Genomic DNA, 22368 nt, shown 5'->3' with positions numbered 1-22368 from the left:
GTTGTTCATGCAGAGGCACAATGACTGGATTAATGATGTACTATTCACAAGATGTAGGGCAGTTCTGTACTGAGTAGACACACCTGCCTAGACTGTAACACCACCACCACCAAAGGCTTGTCTGGTGACAACAGTAGCTGATGCATAGTGCTCTCCTTGATGTCTCCAACATCGTTGGCAGCCATCATTTCTGCTCAACGTAAATCGACTTTCATCAGAGAACAGCACTGAGGCCCACTGGTCCCTGGTTCAGCGTAAATACTCCCTGGCCCATGCAAGACGATGACGCCTGTGCCTGGTGATGTGGTCAGGTATCCTTGCAGGTCTTCTAGCACGCAGACCATGCTGATGTAAATGGTTTTGAATGGTCTGACGTGACACTTGGGTGCCTCTCACCTCCTTTAAATGTGCCTGGAGTTGAGTGGCATTCATCATCCGGTTCTGCAGGGCACTGTTCACAATGAAGCGGTCATCAACGTGGGATGTGGCCAAAGGGTGTCCACTTCTATGCCTTTCTGTGACTCTTCCAGTCTCTCTGTATCTCTGTCGCAACCTGCTGATGACACTCTGTGACACTTCCCTCTGAGAACATCCTGTTTGAAGCCTCACAATGGCGAGGTACTGTTGATCAATTGTTAGGTGTCGTCTTGTTCTCATGATGTCAAAATGTGAACAGCATGATGAAGAGGACTGTTTAAATACCAATTCTAATTGAACCAGAAAATGTATTGGTCGATTCATGGATCAAACACCAGTTGTGAATTTTGCCATTAAGCACCTTATTAGAGAACAGCAAGTTATTCAAAAAGTACTGAAACACTGAACAGTTGGACATGTGCATTCAAAAGTGTAGAGAAGGTCAAATTAAGTTCACCTGTAAAGGTTATAGTGCATTTTAGAAGCATCCTGAAATTTCACCCAAAAGCTGAATATCCTTAACTTATTGTGAGTAGTGTATCTTTGTCAGAGGGAGCTGGAGGAAGTGAATAAGCATCCAGTCTCTAATGTCTAATGTCCTTTACACATTTCTCAATGGCTGGTGCCATTCATCTGGCTTCATAACAGAATTTATATCTTGTGGTTGCAGTGTATATGGTGTTACCTCTGAATAAAAAACAACAGATATGATCACTGTAATTTTTCTGCTCGTCAAATAACACAGATCTTGGTATTGTATAGAAGATCAGCTTTTAATATCATAATACAATTATACATTTGCAGATTACAGCAAAAAAGATTGTCCTGACATATCCTAGTTTGAAAAGACGTCAGTGCAAGTTCAGCCAGGGTAATCAGTGAATTTCAGGATAACAGCTGAAGCCTCTTCCTTTTCTGGTTTGGATTTTTTTTTCTGTATCCATAAATGATTTCCGTCTGCTCTGTTTATTTGCATTTGCTGACGTTATTCTTATTGTGGGAAGGACGTAGCTGTTTAGATTAATATCTTCTTGGATTTGTGTAGAAAATAAGCACAGAGAACAATGGACAAGCTCACCTAACAAGCACACACATGTCACTGAAGAAAAATAATGAGGAATGAACAGGCTATAACCTCAGTAAAACAATTTATTCCATAACCATGTTTTACATAATAAAGTAACATCCACAGCAAGCAATATATTAATACCTAACATTTAATGCTTAAGGTTTTTAGATTTCTTGATTAATACACCAATCGTCAGAAAATCATGAATCATATAAATTAACAGCCTATATGTTGTATTTGAGTAAACATTAGTTATAGTAGTTTTATATAATAGAATTAACATCTTGTTAACTTATTCTGTTAATAAATATCATGGCATGCAATAGTAATTAAGATAATTTACGTTTTCTAAAGTCTGGAACTAGTCTAGGTTAACTCAAACAATCATTTAAGTTCTGATAATTAAAAACCATTTTATAATTTTGTTTTCTAGCTCCCCACTTCTAAGCTAAAAACCTATTTACTTAAACAGCCTAGTTAACACTGAACTACATTGTTTTAATAAACATAATTATTGAAGCATAATATTAATACTGTAAATGTCCTTTTAATAGTACATGTCACAGCATAGTAATTCTTAAGTAATTCTTTTTTTTGAAACTATTCTCTATTATTTCTTTTCTTCATAATGGCTGTTCATATACTGTATGCCTTAGAGGATTGATGTATACTCATCATTATTTCCTGATGCTTTAGGACTAGTACATGTATTTATTCAGCACTATGAAAGCACTGTTTAAGTATTAATATTACTTATCAATTTAAGTATTAATATTACATATTGGTAGACCTTCTAATAATGGGTTACCCATAATGTTTGTGTCTCTTAACAGACGCAAACTGTCATAAATAAGATGATTTAACTTAGAGGTTCCTTATTTAGATGCTTAGAAATATATTTAAACCTTAAGAGTCTCCCTGTTAGAAAGGATTTCAGAACCCTTTCTGAAGAATCATTAAAAAAAATTCTGTTTGTACTGTAAATAAACAGTAAGGTGATTAAGGTAAAGATTCATAAGAAGGCAAGAACCTTGTCTAAAGAGTTGATGAAGACCTTTCTTAACTTAAGTGTATGATGTGAACTGGATTCTTTTTCTAACTTGAAACTTGCATGTGGCTACTTTTTTTCAGAAAATCATTTTGAATATTATTATATTAGAATCATTATTTTATGTAGACCTTTTATTAGCATTAGAAAAACAGCAGTAGGGTGTTGTTGTTTTTTGACAATTTGATCATGGGTGAATGTCTCCACCAACTGGAAAAATGGAAGTATAACACCTATAATAAAATCACAGCTCTTGCCTGGACAATGAAATATTTGTCTGTCTGGAAAAAAATAAAAAAATAAAAGAATTATTTGTACAAAATTAATCTGTGCTTATTTGTTATGTTTATAACAGAATAGAATCAATCTTTATTGTCATTGCACAAGTACAATGAACCTGGGTTTGAAACTTCCTTATCAGACACTACATAAGAAATAATAAGTAAAATAATATGTAAGCAGCCCACTGTACAAATCAGCAACAAAACCTGTACAGTATGGGAATGTCGATATGGAATCTTCATAAATTATACAATGTAGATGAATGTATTATTAACTATAGCTGCTACAATTGTTTTATATGCAACCCTTAGATGTGACAATGACAGGTAACAGTTTCTTGTTTAGATGACAGATTTAAAGTGCAAGGTGCAAATGTATGAAAGTTCTGTAAACAGTGTTTAATTATCAATATTGAACACAAGCAGTCCAGCAGTACACAATGAAAGGAAAGCAAACCTCTGTGTTAATGTATAGCTTACTGGTGTCATAGTGCAGTGTATGTGTATGTGTATTATAACTGGACTGATTCAGAGCAGTTATGGCTCTGGGGAAGAAGCTATTTCTCGGTCTGGAGGTGTGGGCATAGATGGCCTTGTATTGTCATCCAGATGGACGGAGGTCAAACAGATGATGGCATGGGTGGGTATAGTGTCTGTAGATGCTTGGCAGCTTTAGATGATGTCTTTCAGGGCTGTATTCCAATGATCTTCTGTGCTCTAGAGATGAGCTGATGCAGAGTGCTCCTCTCAAAGCCAACATAAGGAGTTCATGAATTTAAATTGATCTTTTAATAATTTATAGCTCCATAACTATTTCAATTAAAATGTGAAATACAAATAATAATAATAATTAGTAGTAGTACTAATGTGATGTTTTATAAATGTGCCTCTTAATGCTAAAACACAAGACTTTCCTTGCCAGACTGTTTGACAAGGAACATGCCCTTTAACAGTAGCCCTGTCTAGTGAGTGTCCACATGAGTAAGACATGGTAAATTTTAATGAGGCCAGTAACTGTTGTTGTTTGTGATGAGGAAGGCCCTGATGTGACAGCTTACCTGTACCCAAGAGCCCTTGCGCTGTCCCCATGACCCATCCTGTTGGCAGGTCTCCCTAGCATCACAGGTCAGCTGGGGTGTCCTTTACGTGAACGCAAAGACGACAGTTAAAGTTACAAGGCAGTAAATAAATTAAAGATGCCCTCGAAGGGGGTGGAACGCGGCAGGAGGAAGAAACCAAATACAAGAAGCAGCAGTCAAAGTTAAGAAGGAAATGAAAGAGCAGCGGTACAGATTCTGATAAATGAAGAATGAAGCAGGAGAACCTAAGATAGACTGAGCAGTCAGTGCCATTGATGTGAGGAAGAGCAAGAAAAGGGTGAAATTGGCTAAAAAACAAGAAGGCTAAGGAAATCTAACTTGAAGATGAAGCAGAGGACAAGACGCTGAGGCGCAGCAAAGCCAACATAAGGAGTACACAGGGGGTATAATGGGGTCAAAAGATAAGAAGTCCAAAGAGGAAGGTAAAAAAAAGAAGAAAGCTGAGAAGGAAGAGCAAGAAGAAGAAGAAGATGAGGAAGAAGAAGATGATGACTCTCAAAAAAAGAAAAAGAAAAAGAAGGCCAAGAAAGGTTCCACAGACAGTGATGATGAGGGTAAAAAAGGCAAAGGCAAGAAAAAGAAAAAAACTGTTGACTATGTTGAGATCTATGAGAATGAGTTAAGGAATTATGAACCTGAAAAAGTGGAAAACTATGAAGATGAATACTATAAAAAGAGAGGTATGGATTCTGTTGTTGTTTTAGTTCATTTGTGCATTGCTATGTAATATTTATTTAATATTCCTTGCTCTTTTTATATTATCCATCAAGATATATCTCTTAATAAGATATTTCTTATCACTGCCTACACCTGCAGTTTACGAGGTGGTCACTATAACTGGAGAAGTAGCTGGGGCAGGGACGGATGCGAATATATTTGTCACTCTTTTTGGTGAATATGGCATAACTCCAAAGGTGCATCTGGCCAGCAAGTGAGTATGTGTGTATGCATGAATGTGTGTATGTAGCACAGGAAATTTTGGAAAATCATACTCAACTGTGATTGTTCAGACTGAGAGTTTCTGTATAGTAATTGTAACTGATTTGTAAAATCATTATACCATTGTACTGATGATATTGACAGCAGTTTGTGCTTTTCATTTTTCCACAGCACTGAAAAGAGGTATCTGACTGGCATTTTCTCACAGATTAAAATGACAGAAAAGCCAGTTGAACACTGCTTAAAACTGTGTTGGGGTGTTTTTACACACATGATATTCTATAGCCTTTTTTTTTTTATCAAGGACCAATGGACTATATAAATAATGTTTTTCTAATGTATGCTCTTAGAAAAGGGTTCCTCAAGGGTTTTGTTGGATACTTCATTTTCTAAAGAGGTTCTACTTAGAAGACTCTCTGATCAGGAAACACATGTGTTGTGTTTCAGTGGTTACTCTGGAGATACAGTCCAAAAAAACCTTCAGGACTTTTTTCTAAGAGCGTCAAGATGTGGTTAATAAATTTTGATATTTTTCTTTGGGAATTTGAAAAGCAATATCATGTTCCTATGATAAAAGATAGAATATCCATGTGCTGTAAAGTATGTGCTGCAAAGGGCCTGCTTGGTTGTATGCTTTGGTACTGTGCCTTCTTTTCTTCAGTTTATCAGGAAATGAAAGACAATATTCTTCTAGATGAACATTATTAAAGTGTTTTTTTAGATGAAGAAGAGGATTAAGATATTTGTGTTTAGCATGCATGATTTGGACAAGGAGGAAGGATATGGATCTGTTAGATTTTATTTAGCAAACCTATTTCAATTATGTAGCACAATGTGACAACCAAGTTTAAAGATACCACTTATTCTGAATGTATTCTGAATTTGTGGAAAAGATGCTTAATGAAATGTAATGAAGTGTTATAACTAAATTACATTTCTTTGCACATTGTGCTATACAATTAGTGACTCAGTGAGATTAGCTACTCAGTGAGATTTATAATTAGATAGTTAGATATAAGAAGTTTTTAGTCTTTACACCTACCATATCCTATTACTTGCCTAAAACTAAGCATTTGTATTATGTTCATTATCTTTATTCACTTCCTTACAGAAATCGGACTGCTTTCGAGAAAGGCAAAACAGATGTTTTCAGGATAAAAACGCACAACATTGGTCATTTAAGAAAGATTAGGTATTCTGAAATAACAAACAGTTCCTTAATAATCTCCATATGCATCATCAAAGGAAATATAATTATTCAACAGAAGGGTTTCTTTTGGGTTTTTAAGGATTGAGCATGATAATACAGGCCTAAGCGCTAGCTGGTTCTTGGACCGTGTGATGGTGACTGACATGAACAGACCCCATCAACGATATTACTTTGCCTGCAACAACTGGCTCAGCAGGAAGGAGGGTGATGGACTCATTGCTCGAGATCTCTTGGGAACTATAGATCCCTCTGACATGCCAAAATGTGGGTCATTCCTTCATACATCTGACATTTGATAATACAGAGGCATTTCTGTGCTTGACCAATACTTAATCTGACTCTGTGAGATTAATTTCCTCTGTGATCACTTTTCTCTTGTTTTGTAGATAATAAGTATGTGGTGAGTGTCTTCACTGCAGATGTCAAAGGAAGCGGAACAGATGCGGATGTATTCCTTAATATTTTTGGGGAAAATGGAGATACTGGTAACCAGCATATTCTTTTATAATAGTATCATAATAGAATATCTATCATAAATTATTATAATAGTACGTTGCTTTATATTGTAAAACTTCTAACTTACAGTGTCATGTCTTTTTTCGGCTGTACTATCCCATCGTGTTTTGCAAAGGGGAAAGGAGACTAGACAGTGATAAAAACAACTTTGAGAGAGGAGCAGAAGACAAGTTTACTATTGATGCACCAAATCTGGGCAAAATAAGAAAGATCACCATTGGCCACAACAACAAAGGGTCCTCTGCTGGATGGCTTGTGGACAAGGTAAAGCTTTAGACAAAAGTTTAGCCTCTGTCTTTTATTATTTCTATAACTGTGGAATTACCATTTAAACTGTTTCTGTTAATAAACTACTGAAAGTAGTTATAATGAAATAATGTCTATTAACTATTTTGAGTGTAACATTGTCACATTCATTTGTGATTTTTATTCCTGGTCTTTTCTCCTGGTTTTCATTCACATGCTTGCTAGAGTGGATTGTAAAGCAAATTTTGCTGTACAGTTGTACAGTTATCTCTTTCATACCATTGCATCACTAGGTTTTACATTCATCAGAACTTAATGGTTGCTTAATAGTTAATCAGAATCCATATGTAACATGTGTGAACATGGAGGAATGTACAAATTTAGCTATAGGTGGTCTTACTATGTTTTTTCTTTAGTAAAACACCTCAGACTTTGAAGTTGTACCTTCCTCTGCATCTGTGTCACTCGCACACTTTGTGATGAGGTCATTCTCCTGGACTGTAGTCACCTTATCTGTGTTGAAAGGAAACACCACTCTACTTAACGGATTGTTTTTCCTATTGAAGAGGCGCACTACTGAACACATAGATTTGCACATAGCCTATACACATTAAATCCATTTTATTTTAACAATACCACTTAGAAGATTAATGCAATTCTAATACACATTATGTATTTGGAAATATTTTTTGACTGGTTTTACTTATTTAAATTTAAATTTGCTTATGTTTAGGTGACAGTGGATGACCTGGGAAACAAGGCAGTGTATGAGTTCCCTATTGGCCGCTGGTTGGCCATAGATGAGGATGATGGCAAGATTCAAAGGGATATTTTGGTTGGAGGATCTCAGCCCACGGGTAGGAAAATTATTTTAGAAATTTTGATTATCAGAAAAAATAAAAGTTAAAAAATGCTCCAGATGCAACTATATTAGTTACAACTTTTTTTGTAATCACTGAATGTGCTTAAAGCATTCATTTGAGAAGAGTTTATTAACCAGCTTAACAATACTATTTAATGTTTCATGTCTTTTTAGAAACAAGTTCTCCACTATTTGTGTCCAGACTAATTTTCAGTCTTCAACTACCAGCCATACTCCTTTGTTTTTTCTGGAGAGTAAGAGCAGCCCCAAGAGAATCTAACTCCATTGCATGTAATTCTATCTTGCAGGCATTGTTTACAATATACAGGTGGTTACAGGAAACATCAGGGGAGCAGGCACAAACTCTAAAATCCACATAGTTATGTATGGCTCCAAAGGCACAAAGAACAGTGGAAAGATCTTTCTGGAGGGTGGCAAATTTGAACGTGGTCTCATTGACATCTTTAATGTAGAAATTGCAGCTTTGCTAAGCCCTCTTGGTCGCATAGCTATTGGCCATGATAATGATGGTGTCAGTGCAGGCTGGTACTGTGATAAGGTGAGTTGCCAACTAATATCATGTGACAAATAATCAACAGTCATTCTGCAATAGACTCTCATGAGAAAAGAGACTATATTTTCTAATGGTTGCTTGGCTACTTTACTTCCCAAGTGAAGCATTGTTAATTCTTCTCATATTTCTGCTATAATGTGGTAGGAACCATTTATATTTTTCCTATATTTTTTCACTGCCTTCCTCACTGTTTAACACACTATGGCATTTTGATTTGATTTGGCTGCTTCAGACATTACTGATTATGCCTGTTTTTTTCAGGTAGTAATCTACTGCCCTTTCACTGGGCTTGAGCAGACATTTCCATGTTCTAAGTGGCTGGATGAGGATGAGGGTGATGGCCTAATTGAAAGAGAGATTTATGAAATGGTCTCACTGCGAAAAAAAAGACAAAAGAGTGAGAATCTTTCATATATGGAAATATCAAAATATTTCGTATATAATCTTTAATATCAAATATTTTTGATCTTATATCTCTGAGTCCAGCTTTTAATTCACCAAAAAGAATCATGAAATAATCTAACTTGAAAGTGAGTGGTTCTCTGACTAATTCATGTGTCACCAGACTGTCCTTACAGTGCTGTGGCCAAGATTATTGATGATGTCTTGCTGATGTTTACATTGTTTTGTTCATCAGAGTATCCATGGTCTCTGTGGATTTGGACATCTGATCTTCCTGGGGCTGGCACCGATGCTTCTATCATACTACAGATCTATGGGGAGATGGGCAAGTCTGATGAGATGAAGTTGGACAACAAGACAGACAATTTTGAGCAGGGTCAGCTTGATAAATTTATGGTAATTAGTCTTTTTAGAGTTAAAATACTTTGTTTTTGTTTTATTTCCTAACTAACAGAAACTATGTTGTTAATTGATGGGTTGTATTCTTATTAATGCCTTTAGATTGAACTACCTGATCTTGGAAGGCTGAAAAAATTGAGAATATTTCATGAGAAGAGAAATCCATTTGCAGGATGGCATTTAAGCAAGGTATAAAAAATGCAAAGTTAAAGTGTATGACTAACTTTTCAAAGAACTAGGTTTCTGGCCTGTGTGTAATTATTTATGTATGACTCCAAAGGTGACACTTATGAAAACATTAACAAAAGAGAAATACACATTTCCATGTAATCGCTGGCTGGATACAAGTGAAGATGACAATGAAGTGGTTAGGGAGCTCCCTGCAACCGGAGAACTTATCCCGGAGCCACTGGCAGGCAAGAGGCCAAGTCATGTTCAAGAGTGCCTTTACAGATCTTTAGTGTAAATGCTGTAATGGCAAATTTGGTTTTGAAGGATTTGTAGTACCATTAGATTGTCTTCGGCATATTAGTTGACATTATGACATTAATGTGGTCTGTGTATTACTGCCCTACAACAAAGCTCTTAATTTCATTTGCAGTTATAAAATACAGAGTCACCATTTACACTGGAACTGTCAGTGGAAGTGGGACCGATGCCACAGTCTTCCTATGCTTAATAGGAGATTTAGGAGATACAGGTGACCGCACCTTAGTAAACTGCAAGAACAATGTCAACAAGTTTGAGAAGGGCAATGTAAGTAGAATTGACAATCCTGACCTCTGTGTAATACAGACATAATATACCTATTGGCTATTGGTTTGTGCGCTTTATGTCTATTGGTTTGTGCGCTTTATGTCCTTGCACTGTAGACTTTGCATTTGTGTTTCTTCACAGGGTGATGAGTTCATAGTTGAGGCTGTGTCGATAGGGCAGGTACGTAGAGTACGGATTGGCCATGATGGCCGAGGGGGAGGGTGTGGCTGGTTCCTAGACAAAGTGGTGGTCAGAGAAGAAGGACAGGCCGAGTTTGAGGCTGTTGAGTTTCCATGTAATAGGTTAGTGATGTTTTTACTACTTTTTTTTTGTGTAACTTGAATTGATAATGCTCAGATGCTCAAAGTATAGTATCTGTTTACCTATCAGATGGCTTGACCGTAATGAGGATGATGGTCAGATTGTTCGGGAGTTACTTCCATTTGCTGATGGGCAAAAGCTCTTTAGTAAGTAACCATTTCTCCTGGTAATTTTGTCTGTTAGCTTGCATAACTATAATAACAGAGTTCGGATTTAAGTGCCACAGGTGTCCTCAATAATACAACTGAGAGCCATTTGAAACCTTTGACCCTAGAATAGTTATTTAATTGCAGCTGAAAATATTTGATAACTTTACATAGAAATATTACTTAAAAATATTAAAAATGTGACAATTAGTATCTGCTTTGATATTGAAGATCATGGTTATGGTTCAATATCTTTAGTATAACTGAATTATCAGGCAGAAGTTTATAATTCAAATCTTTTGATCAGACATTTCAGAATCAGCCAGATTTTTTTTGTTCAGTGAGTGAAATTTGCTTATCAACTTTGAAATCTTTGAATTTTAGACACCAGCTTTCATATTGAAGTAAAGACAGGCAACATCAGTGGTGCCAGCTCAGACTCCAAGGTCTTCGTGAAGCTTTATGGTGAGAAAGGTGATACTAGTAAAATGATGCTGGTTGTTTCGACTAACGACCTGCGGAACTACTTTGAAACTGGCCGGGTCGATATCTTCACCATTGAGACGTTTGACATTGGACAAGTGCGTATGGCGTAATGGCTGTAACTGTAGTCTCTGATTTCTTATATAAGAAATGCCCACTTTAAACTGTAAATTGATGTTGTTGAACTGAATCCAGATCAACCGTCTGCTGATTGGCCACACTAATGAAGGCATGAGGGCAGGCTGGTTTCTGGACAGTGTACAGATCATGGTGCCCAATCAGGGCAAACACTACATGTTCCCCAGCCATCGCTGGCTCTCTGAAGATGAGGCTGATGGCAAAACTGAAGTGGAGCTTTACCCAAGTGAAATACTTGAAATTGAAAAATGTAATAATTTCACACTATAATATGTGGAGACAATTCATTATTTGTATAATTTTATATATTTATTTGTTCTGAATTTGAATTTTCTAGAATTAGAATTAATTAGAATTTCAGCTCATCTCTCTTTTTCCACACAGTAATAAACTATGAGGTTACTGTGGTAACAGGTGATGTTTGGACCGGAGGAACCAACGCTAATGTTTTCATCCAAATATATGGAGAGGAAGGAAAAACAGAACTTATCACCTTGAAAAGCAGGTCAAACAACTATGAAAGAGGAACCACTGATATATTCAAGGTCATGACTAACATTTATTTCATATACTTTAGTCACACTTACTTTTGCCATTTGTCAAATATGACATTAAATATTTCATACCATGCTTGTTTGGCAGCATCTCAATTCCTACAGAAAGTTTAGATAAATAACTTGCAGATTCTTAAAGTGTCAATTGTTTGCTTAACATCCAGTTAAAACTACCATTTTTTTTAATAGACCACCAAAGAAAAAGATTCTATACTGGAAACTGGCATTTTGTTTATGATAGATAGATAGATAGATAGATAGATAGATAGATAGATAGATAGATAGATAGATAGATAGATAGATAGATAGATAGATAGATAGATAGATAGATAGATAGATAGATAGATAGATAGATAGATAGATAGATTTCTGTAATAAATATAAAAAAATACTACCTCTGTACATCTAATAGCAGTTTCAATTTATAAGAATGCCCTGAACAGAATATCAACACTGAGACACTTTCGGTTTTTGTTTAGTACAGATTGAAGCTAAAGACGTGGGAAATATCTTCAAAATCCGCATTGGTCACGATGGATCAGGAACTGGCTCTGGATGGTACGTAGAAAAGGTGGACTTGAAGTACTTGGTCATGGCCATGGTGAAGAAAGAGAAGAAAGAAGACAAGAAGAAAAACAAAAAGAAGAAAAAAAAGGAGGAAGAAGAGGACGAAGAGGATGAGCAAGTGATGCAGGAAATAGTGAAGACATTAACCTTTCCCTGTGATCGGTGGCTGGCTGAAGATGAGGAGGATGGAGAATTGATAGTGGAGCTTCTTCCTGAGGACAGTGAGGAGCTAGAGGGTAAAGAAATGCATCAGAAACTTTCATCATCATCTGAAACAGCATCTTCTTATTTGTTTATCCATCTATACACACTTTATTGTGTCAACATGTACAGTGCTGTGAAAAGGTTTTTGCCCCCTTCCTGTTTTTTTGTTTTTTTTTAACTTTTTTGCATATTTGTCACACTTAAAAGATTCAGATCATCAAACAAAATTTAATATTACACAAAGATAATGCAAGTAAATATAAAATGCAGTTTTTATTAAGGGAAAAAAGCTGTCCAAACCTGCCTGGCACTACGTGAAAAAGTAATTGCCCCCTAAATCTAATAACTGGTTGTGCCACCCTTTGCAGCAACAACTGCAATCAAGCGTTTGCAATAACTGGCAATGAATCTTTCATATCACTGCGGAGGAATTTTGGCCCACTCTTCTTTGCAGAATTGTTTTACTTCAGCCACATTGGAGGGTTTTCGAGCATGAATGGACGGTTTAAGGTCATGCCACAGCATCTCAATCGGATTTAAGTCCGGACTTTGACTTGGCTACTCCAAAACCTTAACTTTGTTTTTCTTGAGCCATTTAGAGGTGGACTTGTTGGTGTGTTTGGGATCATTGTCCTGCTGCATAACCCAAGTGTGCTTGAGCTTGAGATCACAAACTGACGGCCGGACATTCTCCTTCAGAATTTTCTGATAGAGTGCAGAATTCATGGTTCCATCAATTATGGCAAGTCATCCAGGTCCTGAAGCTGCAAAGCAGCCACAGACCATCACACTACTACCACCACTATGTTTTACTGTTGGTATGATGTTCTTTTTATGAAATACTGTGCTGGTTTTACTTCAGATATATAACGGGACATCGTCGTCGTTACGCTCTTGAAGTAATTTTGGTAGGCCGGCCACTCTTGGGAAGGTTCACCACTGTTCCAAGTTTTCTACATTTGTGGATAATGGCTCTGACCATGATTTGCTGGAGTCCCAAAGCCTTAGAAATGGCTTTATAACCCTTTCCAGACAGATACATGTCAAATAATTTGTTTCTCATCTGTTCTTGAATTTCTTTAGATCGTGGCATGATGTGTTGCTCTTTAAGCATGCTTCACCTTGTCAGACAGGTTCTATTTAAGTGATTTCTTGATTCAACAGGTCTGGCAGTAATCAGGCCTGGGTGTTTCTAGTGAAATTTAACTCAGCTTTCTAAAATAATGTGGTTAATCACAGTTCTTTCATGATTTAACAGGAGGGGGCAATTAATTTTTCACGTAGTGCCAGGCAGGTTTGGACAGCTTTTTTTTCCCTTAATAAATGAAATACTCATTCAAAAACTGCATTTTGTATTTACTTATATACTTACTTGCATTATCTTTGGGTAATATTAAAATTTGTTTGATGATCTGAATCTTTTAAAATATGCAAAAGATTAAAAAAACAGGAAGGGGGCAAAAACCTTTTCATGGCACTGTAAATCAGATTTGCTGTATATTAGTGACTATCAAAACACCAATAACCATTTATACTAACAATATTCATGAAAAAAAAATAACCATTTGACTATATCCTCACATAGAAAATATATATGAAGTCAGTGTCTTTACTGGGAACATGTGGGGTGCGGGAACCGATTCCAACATTTACATCAATATCTATGGTGAGAATGGTGACACTGGGGAGCGTCCTCTGAAGAAATCTAACAACCTTAACAAATTTGAGCGTGGTCAGGTAAATTAGGCTGCATTTTCTCTCTGAGACTTTCCTCTAACTCTAAGAAATCGGATATAGTCCCACCTATTATTCAGAATAGATGTGTATTGTGGCTCTTAATGTTAGCTGATCATACATAATTTAGCCATAACTTCATTATCATGTTCTTATAACATTTGAAGTGTCAAAGGCAATGAAAGATTTTTTCATGTTCATTTCAATGAACTGATGATAATGATGGCTATTTGCAAGTGCTCCTGTATGTGTTGCAGACAGATGTATTCACAATAAAAGCAGTTGAACTGGGGCCTTTAAAGAAGCTAAGGATTCATCATGACAACAGCCATGCCAACTCAGCCTGGTACCTGGACCGAGTTGAGATTATAGATACGAAAGATGACACCACGTAAGTGTCTTTTTGAACAAATTGTAATCTATTTTGCTACTATATATATATATATATATATATATATATATATATATATATATATATATATATATATATATATATATATATGACTTTACTGCTAACTTTGGGCTATTAACCCTCATGAAAATCATACACTGTTAAAACTGTTAAACATTTTAATGAAATGTTGTTCAAACTGGATGCAATTTCAGGTACTACTTCCCCTGTAATCGCTGGTTGGCAGTTGATGAGGATGATGGCCAAATTGTCAGAGAACTGGTTCCTGTGGATGAGGCTTTCATGAAGAAGGATGAGGATGAGGAAGGGCTAGGAGCCACCTTAGGGCTGGAGCAGAAAGGTAAAGAAAGAGTTCATGACACTTTGTATGATCATGGATGGCTATTGTAACAAATATCTGCTTTCTCCCCTTTTGAAAAATGTTGTGTTCAAACTGTACACAAAAAGATGCAATGATACAAAGGCTCAATTTTTTCTTCTGCAGCAATGTCAACAACATACACACTGAGGATTAAGACAGGGGAGAAGAAATATGCTGGAACAGATGCCAATGTGTTTGCAGTTCTTTATGGAGAGTATGATGACACAGGTTAAATATCATAAAGCAATGGAATTAGCAAAGCCTTCTAAACAAAACTAACACCATATTTTTAATATGTGTAAATGATCACCTTCTTGAGGGCTTTGTGCTGACATCATCTGCTCTTACTATCCTTTCTTTGATTCTTCTATAATTCTACAGGAATTATTAACCTGAAGGCCAGCAAAACTCACAAGAATAAGTTTGAGCAAGGATCCATTGATGAGTTCACTGTTGAAGCTGTTAATCTTGGAGAGCTTAAAAGGATCAGAATTGGGCATGACAATGCAGGTAAGATTTTGGAGTGTTTTACTTTCTTAAATGGTTGCTGAAAGAATCTAGTTAATTTCAACAGAATTTTGTTAAGAATAATTGTCAAATGACTGCTAAACTAAGTTACAGTGGCACCTAGCTGAAGCATTGTGTTTGCTAGGTGAAATTGACTGCTGTTAGCTGTCTGGATCCTACCATTTATGTATGAATAGCAGCCGATGGTGCTTCTAAAGACTAACTTTGTTCAGCTGTGTTTCGTAGCACTCAAGTGCAACATGATCCTGTTTTTGAGGACAGTGGCTTGAGTGAGATTTGTTAAATGATAGGTGATAATAGAGGTCTTAGTAAAGATGTTAAAAAGTTAACACATTCTATTGCTTCTCATTTAGGGGGTTCAGGGTGGTTTTTGGATTGGGTGGAGATTAATGCACCTTCTCAGGGTCTGAAACTCTGTTTCCCATGTGGCCGCTGGCTGGATAAGGGAGAAGATGATGGGGCATTAGCAAGAGATTTGTACCCAGCTGAACTGCAGACTGAGGTGTACACTCCATGTAAGGGATGAGCAGTTTTGTTTGTACTGTATATTCAACTTCCTTAAGTATTTATATCACATATTATTCTGGATATTTACTCTCTTGCAAAGCTCAGGTTAATCCCAAATAACAGTTAATTAATGAGATACTTAATTTGTTCAACTCTCAAGGAAAGTATGTCAGCAGGCTGACTATATAATGTTAAAAATCAGTGTATAATGATTTTAAGGATAAGTAATGTTTTATTTAAATATCAGATTTTCTATACTGATAATGCTTTCTTTTGTCTGTTCTATCTACAGTTGTGCCCTATGAGATTAAAACCTTTACTAGTGATATCTTTGGAGCAGGAACGGATGCAGATGTCTTTATGGTTCTCTATGGTGAAAATGGCATCTGCACTCACCAAAAGTATCTCTGTGTGAATAAGAGAGAAAGGCGCATGTACTTTGAGAGGGGAGCAGAGGACATGTTCATTGTGGAAGTGAGTGCAGCACATTTAATAATATAAACAGCCTTTCTTCAGCTGTGATGTGCATGATAAATTTATATTTTGTTAATGTGTAGCTGGAAGATGTAGGTGACATCATTGAGAAGATTCGCATCGGACATGACAACAGAGGCATAAACCCTGGGTGGCATCTTGACCGAGTGGAAATTAGAAGGCTTTTAAGGAAAGGAAAGGTAGTAGATTTTTATAGACTTTTATTTTTGGACAGTAATTTCCAGAAATAGTTGCAATTTAGATAGTATCTCTCTTAAGGGATCTGAGACTACCATCTTCCCATGTGAGAGATGGCTGGCAAAGTCTGAAGATGATGGAGAAACTGTGAGAGAACTGGTACCCTCAGACATCATCATAGAGAGGCTTTTGAGAGACGGCACTCTGAAATGCACTGAGACTGAAGTGGAAGATGCATTGGAAAGTATGCCCCACACTGAGCACTTATTTCTGACTAACTAAATGTTACATACTATGCAGTACACTATATGGCCAAAAGTATGTGGACATCTGACCTTCACACCCATATGTGTGCCTGACATCACCAATGCTCTTATGGCCAAATGGGCACAAATCCCAACAAATCCCACAAATCCCCCCTTAAATATTCATCCAAATATAGTGGAAAGTCTTCCCTGAAGAGTGGATGTTGTTTTAACAGCAAGGTGGACTAAATCTGTAATAGCATGTTCCACAAGCACATATGGGCATGTTTGGTCAGATTGGCCACAGACTTTTGGCAACATGGTATATATTTGTAAATTTATAGACACTGTTATATGGTGACAAAAACACGGATACTGAATGGAGACCTGAGTGCTGCATAAGCTTTTAGTAAAATGACTACTATGCCTTCTATTAATAAGCAATCAGTTACATGACAGGAGAACATGTCAGGTAAACACAATTTCCTGTTTTTTCTCATATGCTTCAGCTCACACATATGAAGTGTCCGTAAGAACAGGTGATATGTATGGAGCAGGTACTGATGCCAATGTGTTCCTGACCATCTATGGAGAACTTGGAGACACAGGAGAACGCAAACTCAGCAAATCAGAGACCAACAAAAATAAGTTTAAAAGAGGAGCAGTATGTCTTTTCTTGAATAATATTTCAAATGCAGTATTTCTCAAGTCAAGTCCCTGAGAATTCTGTTTTGTGTTTAACCAAATCTAATACAAAAGAAAACTTGAATGTACACCGCATGGATAAACACTAGAAAAGTACTGAATATTTTTAGTGTTTTAGTGATTATTGAACCTTGCATTATATATGCTTTTACACATCAATTGTTCACTTATTATTCTTTCTAGGTTGATAAATTCAGCATTGAGGCTGTGGACCTCGGGCAAGTTTTTAAGATAAAAATACGACATGACAATTCTATGATAGGAGCAGACTGGTTTCTAGAGCAGGTGGAAATTGTTGACACAGACACAGAGGAAATCTCCATGTTCTTATGTGAAAGGTGGCTCTCAAAAAAGAAAGAAGATAAAAAAATTGAAAGAACATTTTATGCCAAGGTGAGAAAGTTACTTAAATCATTTCCCCTGTGTAGGTTTTGGATGCATTTTTATGATTTGTAAGGATAATAAACAAAAGTAATTATTGTTTTTCGATATTGACTTATCTACCTGAGGTACTTGCCATTCTACCAGGGATATGAAGGTGAAAGAAATCCCCAGAATTCTAAGCCTAGTCTAGACAGTAACATGAACAAGAAGAAAAAGAAGAAAAAATCTGCAGCTGTGGATGAGGGTTCTGGTAAATTTTTATATATATTAACTTGCAGTAATTGTGTATTAAAACTTAAACTAAGTTAAACTAATATGTTGACTCTAATCACTTGCATTATGATTGTATTATATTAGACTTTTCACTGTCATCTGCATAATTATTTGTTTTTTTCCGAACCACAGTGATCCCATATCACTTTACGGTGTCGACAGGATCGGACCGTGATGCTAGTACCACCAGTCGAGTCTTTGTCATCATCTTTGGTGTAAATGATCTTGAAACGGACAGACTCTGGCTCCACCTTCCTGAAGGCAGAAAATGTTTTGCTAATGAAACTATGGAGCACTTTGAATGTTATGGGTTGGATGTAGAAGAAATCAAAAGAGTCGAGGCAAGACAAAAGTACCATTGATGCAGATTGTTCTTTAATTTTTTTTTTTTAATCAAATACAATCATATGTTGTTGTTGATAAGAACTTCAGTCAAAAATTATGTTGCACATAATATTGAAAGCCTTTACATATCTTCTTTACTCCCTGATTTTCTATTTCTTTTCTGCAGTTAGGCCATAATGGCGCTACTCCAGAAAGCTGCTGGCTTGTGGAGGAACTGGCTGTGGCAGTGCCTACCAAAGGCATCAAGTATATATTCCCATGTAACTGCTGGCTTGCGAAGGATAGAGGGGATGGTCTCACATCAAGAGTGTTCAACATACTTGATGCCATCACTATTAATATAATTCAAAAGGTTAGGCTCCCCGTGACCCGATGATAGATCGGATAAGCGGTACAGACAATGGGAAAACTCATTCTTGTTCTTCTTATTGTTATTATTATAAATACATTACATTATTGTGATACTGTTCTTTCTTATTGTCTATACAGTAATCACTAATTCTGCACAATGATGCATTAACATCTGTGGTGATTAGCTGGAAATTCAATGTTTTTTAAAAGAGACACATTTTCCATTGATTTAGCATTGTGTGAGCATGGCATGATTGTCTCTTATATAAATATATATACATTATTCACTCATTCATCTCCAGGATGGGTCTATAAGTAAATGAATAAATATAAAAGTATTGTTTGGCTTTTGATCGTATTTGAGCACTGATATCTAGGCTTCCAAATCCTAAAACCTATTTCTTCAGGTTGTCTATGAGATTACAGTTGTTACAGGAGACACCCAGTATGCAGGGACAGACACCAACATATTTATAACTGTATTTGGGGCCAATGGGAGCACAGAGGAGATCTTGTTACAAAAGAATGAGAACAGGTGACAGATATTTATTATTTGAGCCCTCATTCTCTCAAATAGCGTCAGATGAGCTAATCACAATATGATAAAACTTTTAAGATGGCAATCTTCTGCTATTCACTTATCCTAGGTTTGAGAGAGATCAGGCAGACACTTTTAATTTGGAGATAGATGACATTGCTCCTCTCAAAAAGTTAAGAGTTCGCATCGATGGGACAGGATGCCGGCCTGATTGGTTCCTTGACAAGGTTAGTTTAAACATCAGGCTGTGAATAATGAGTTGAGTGAGTCTTCGTTGTATTACTGGTTACAATTACACAGAAGCCAATTGTGTTTTATTGTTTGACAGTACAATGAGTCACCTGCTGGATACGGTAATCTGGTTGGAGATAGCGGATGATAAACAGTGTTTGGGGTTTATGTTGCATTGTTGTCATTGTCTTCTTGTCATGTTACATGACCTAGATTATCATGCGAAACCCAATCACTGAGGAAGTCTCGGTTTTCACCTATGAGGACTGGCTATCCAAAACGAAAGGACCAAAGAGGACGAAGGTCTGTGAGCTCCCTGCAGTGGTGGATGATGAGGAGATGGTGGAGAAAACCACCTATATCATTCAGGTTAAAACCAGTGACATTGCTGGTAGGTCACACGTGCATGTTTTTGTACATAGTTTGCATAATTGCATAAATGTAACAAAGATGTTGATCTTTTCTGACCACTGATATAGTGGCACTTAAATCAACATTTAAGTGACCACACTCCCCTCTTCAGGTTATCAATAGAACTACAGGTGTTACAGGAGGCTACATCATTTTCTAAGGTCTTCTCAGATAATAACATGCATTTCATGTATGCAAAAGAAATGTGGACTTACCTGGCACACATCAGTATAAAAGAAGAATACACAAATGAATAAATGATAACCTACACATATTGTTTTCTAGGTGCCGGCACAGATGCTAATGTGTTCGTGATTGTGTTTGGGGAAAATGGAGACACAGGCACTCTAGCACTGAAAGAAAGCAGCAACCGGAACAAATTTGAGCGCAATCAGGTGGATGTGTTCTGCTTTTCAGACATCTTCAGCTTGGGCGAGCTATGCAAGGTCAGAGTATGGCATGACAATAAGGGTAAGAATAACTAGAATTTTCACTCAGGCTATGTAGCTATACTGCAGTATTTTTGTTCTTGGGCTAATGTTGTTAGTATTCTGGTCCATTATTCTCTTCCTGCCTTAAGGTCCTGCACCTGGTTGGCATTTAGAAAACATTGATGTAAAAGATGAGTTCATGAGCCAAACCTTTCGATTCCCTTGTGACCGCTGGCTGGCCAAAAGTGAGGACGATGGCCAGATTATTCGGGAACTGGCCTGTGCCAACAATGCTGTCCTGGACCTCAGTGACAAGACCAGTATGACACAGGCTTCACATTTTATACTTTAGTTTCATATATTGATAGGGTTTTGTATGCCTGTGGTAAGTGCAAGCAGTTTTATGGAAAATCTAAACCCACAAAAATATATTTTAATTTTTTATGTTCATTCTAGAATATTTTATAGACATTACAACAGCCAATTATGAAGGTGCAGGAACAAAGGAGAATGTGTGTATAGTGCTTGAAGGGAAAAGAGCACGTTCAAAGGAGTTTATGATGGAAAATTCTTCAAAGAAAAAGAGATTTGTGAGGTATGAATTTGCACAGTGGTTCTCAAAGTGGGATCTGGGTTCTCTAACCAGTAGGTTACCATGGTTTTAACCCAAAGATCAACTCAGCCAATAAATCATATCACTTTAGTCCTATGTGTCTTGAAGGTGTTATGGAATAACTCTATGGATCTAACAAATAGATAAAATATTACTTGCATTATTTACACATTTTAAACAATGTGGTAGAGAAGTGGTAGCTCATTGGTTACTTTGTTGGACTACTGATTGAAAGGTTGTGAGTTTGAATCCCAGGACTGCCACTGCTGGCCCCCTGAGCAAGGCACTTAACCCAAAATTGCTCAATTGTATGAGATAAAAGTAATTTGCTCTGGTTAAGGGCTTCTGCCAAATGATGTAAATGTAAATGTTCTTGAAATAAATCTTTACTTAGCAGTGGTCCCTGGCTACTAAAAGGCTGATAGCCTGTAACCTAAAGAACTCACATTGTGCCATTTTTCTCTCTTTGTATTCCATCTTCAATTGTCATCTTCATGCTTTCATGTGTTATATAATTAATAAATTTTTTATATTTATAAATAACGTACACTTTTCTTGATAATTTAGGGGTGCAACCGACTCATTTGAGTTTTCCTCTAAAGTTCTGGGAGACATTGTTAGCATCTCTTTGGCTCATATAACAAAAGATAAAAAAGTGAAGAATGAGGCTTACTGGCATGTTGAGGAGGTGGTAGTGACAGAAGAGGAGCTGGGAAACAAGTGAGCTTACTTTGTACAAGAGCAATATATACAATTACTTATGATTTACTTGCATATGAATAACGCTTTTATTTCCTTTGTGTCCATCCCTCACACATCCCCAGGTACTTTTTCCATTGTGATGCCCAGATCCCGCTCACTACAAAAAAAGGCGAATTTGTGACGTTTGAATGCGTTAAGTGCATTGAGAGTTTCACCAGCAAAGCGCGCAGCTTGGTTCCCATCAAATATGAGATTATTGTCATCACAGGTGATGTGAAGGGAGCTGGGACTGATGCCAATGTCTACATTACCATCTATGGTGTGAACGGAGACTCAGGGAAGCGGCCACTGAAGCAGAAGTTTAGGAACCTGTTTGAGAGGGGCCGTACTGACCGCTTCTTGTTGGAGATGTTGGACTTGGGTGAGCTCCTGAGAGTAAAAGTGGAGCATGACAACACTGGCCGAGCAACAAGCTGGTACCTGGAGTGTGTAGAGATTACAAACACTGCCAACTGGGTAACTACAATCTTTGTTTGTGGAAAGTGGATGGATAAGACAAAAGCAGATGGAAAAATTGAAAGAGTTTTGTACCCCAGATACTGACACTACTTTTTTTATGAACTGGATTTCCATTTTAATTTACATTTTTCATTAGTTTATTAATTTTTAAAATTCTCAAACAATTTAGTATTT

At 36.8% G+C, this 22368-nt stretch overlaps 1 protein-coding gene across 1 annotated transcript; it reads left to right on the top strand.

The window, feature by feature from the left end:
- Positions 1–4303: 4303 nt before the first annotated feature.
- Positions 4304–22299, top strand: loxhd1b (lipoxygenase homology PLAT domains 1b). Its single transcript, XM_058389461.1, has 42 exons — positions 4304–4595; positions 4732–4846; positions 5026–5037; positions 5966–6046; positions 6144–6328; positions 6451–6549; positions 6696–6844; positions 7560–7683; positions 7997–8247; positions 8524–8659; positions 8900–9060; positions 9166–9252; positions 9344–9491; positions 9665–9819; positions 9961–10121; positions 10210–10286; positions 10671–10867; positions 10965–11157; positions 11292–11452; positions 11946–12264; positions 13818–13969; positions 14224–14357; positions 14573–14718; positions 14863–14967; positions 15121–15249; positions 15621–15782; positions 16067–16248; positions 16332–16448; positions 16528–16690; positions 17201–17355; positions 17580–17789; positions 17925–18030; positions 18186–18394; positions 18565–18750; positions 19157–19284; positions 19397–19514; positions 19732–19909; positions 20215–20400; positions 20510–20680; positions 20817–20955; positions 21541–21693; positions 21798–22299. The coding sequence occupies exons 1-42, from the start codon at positions 4304–4306 to the stop codon at positions 22276–22278; spliced, it is 6813 nt and encodes a 2270-aa protein (XP_058245444.1). The 3' UTR covers positions 22279–22299.
- Positions 22300–22368: the final 69 nt, after the last annotated feature.

The sequence above is a fragment of the Hemibagrus wyckioides genome, linkage group LG05, assembly GCF_019097595.1.
Source record: "Hemibagrus wyckioides isolate EC202008001 linkage group LG05, SWU_Hwy_1.0, whole genome shotgun sequence".
NCBI classification, from domain to species: domain Eukaryota; kingdom Metazoa; phylum Chordata; class Actinopteri; order Siluriformes; family Bagridae; genus Hemibagrus; species Hemibagrus wyckioides.
This window is presented reverse-complemented; position numbering and strand designations above follow the sequence as displayed.

Coding starts and splice junctions, on each gene's coding strand:
- loxhd1b (XM_058389461.1), top strand. CDS start 4,304: ATGGGGTCAAAAGATAAGAAGTCCAAAGAGGAAGGTAAAAAAAAGAAG. Junction 17,790..17,924: donor AAAGAACATTTTATGCCAAG/GTGAGAAAGTTA, acceptor CCATTCTACCAG/GGATATGAAGGTGAAAGAAA. Junction 19,285..19,396: donor TTACAAAAGAATGAGAACAG/GTGACAGATATT, acceptor CACTTATCCTAG/GTTTGAGAGAGATCAGGCAG.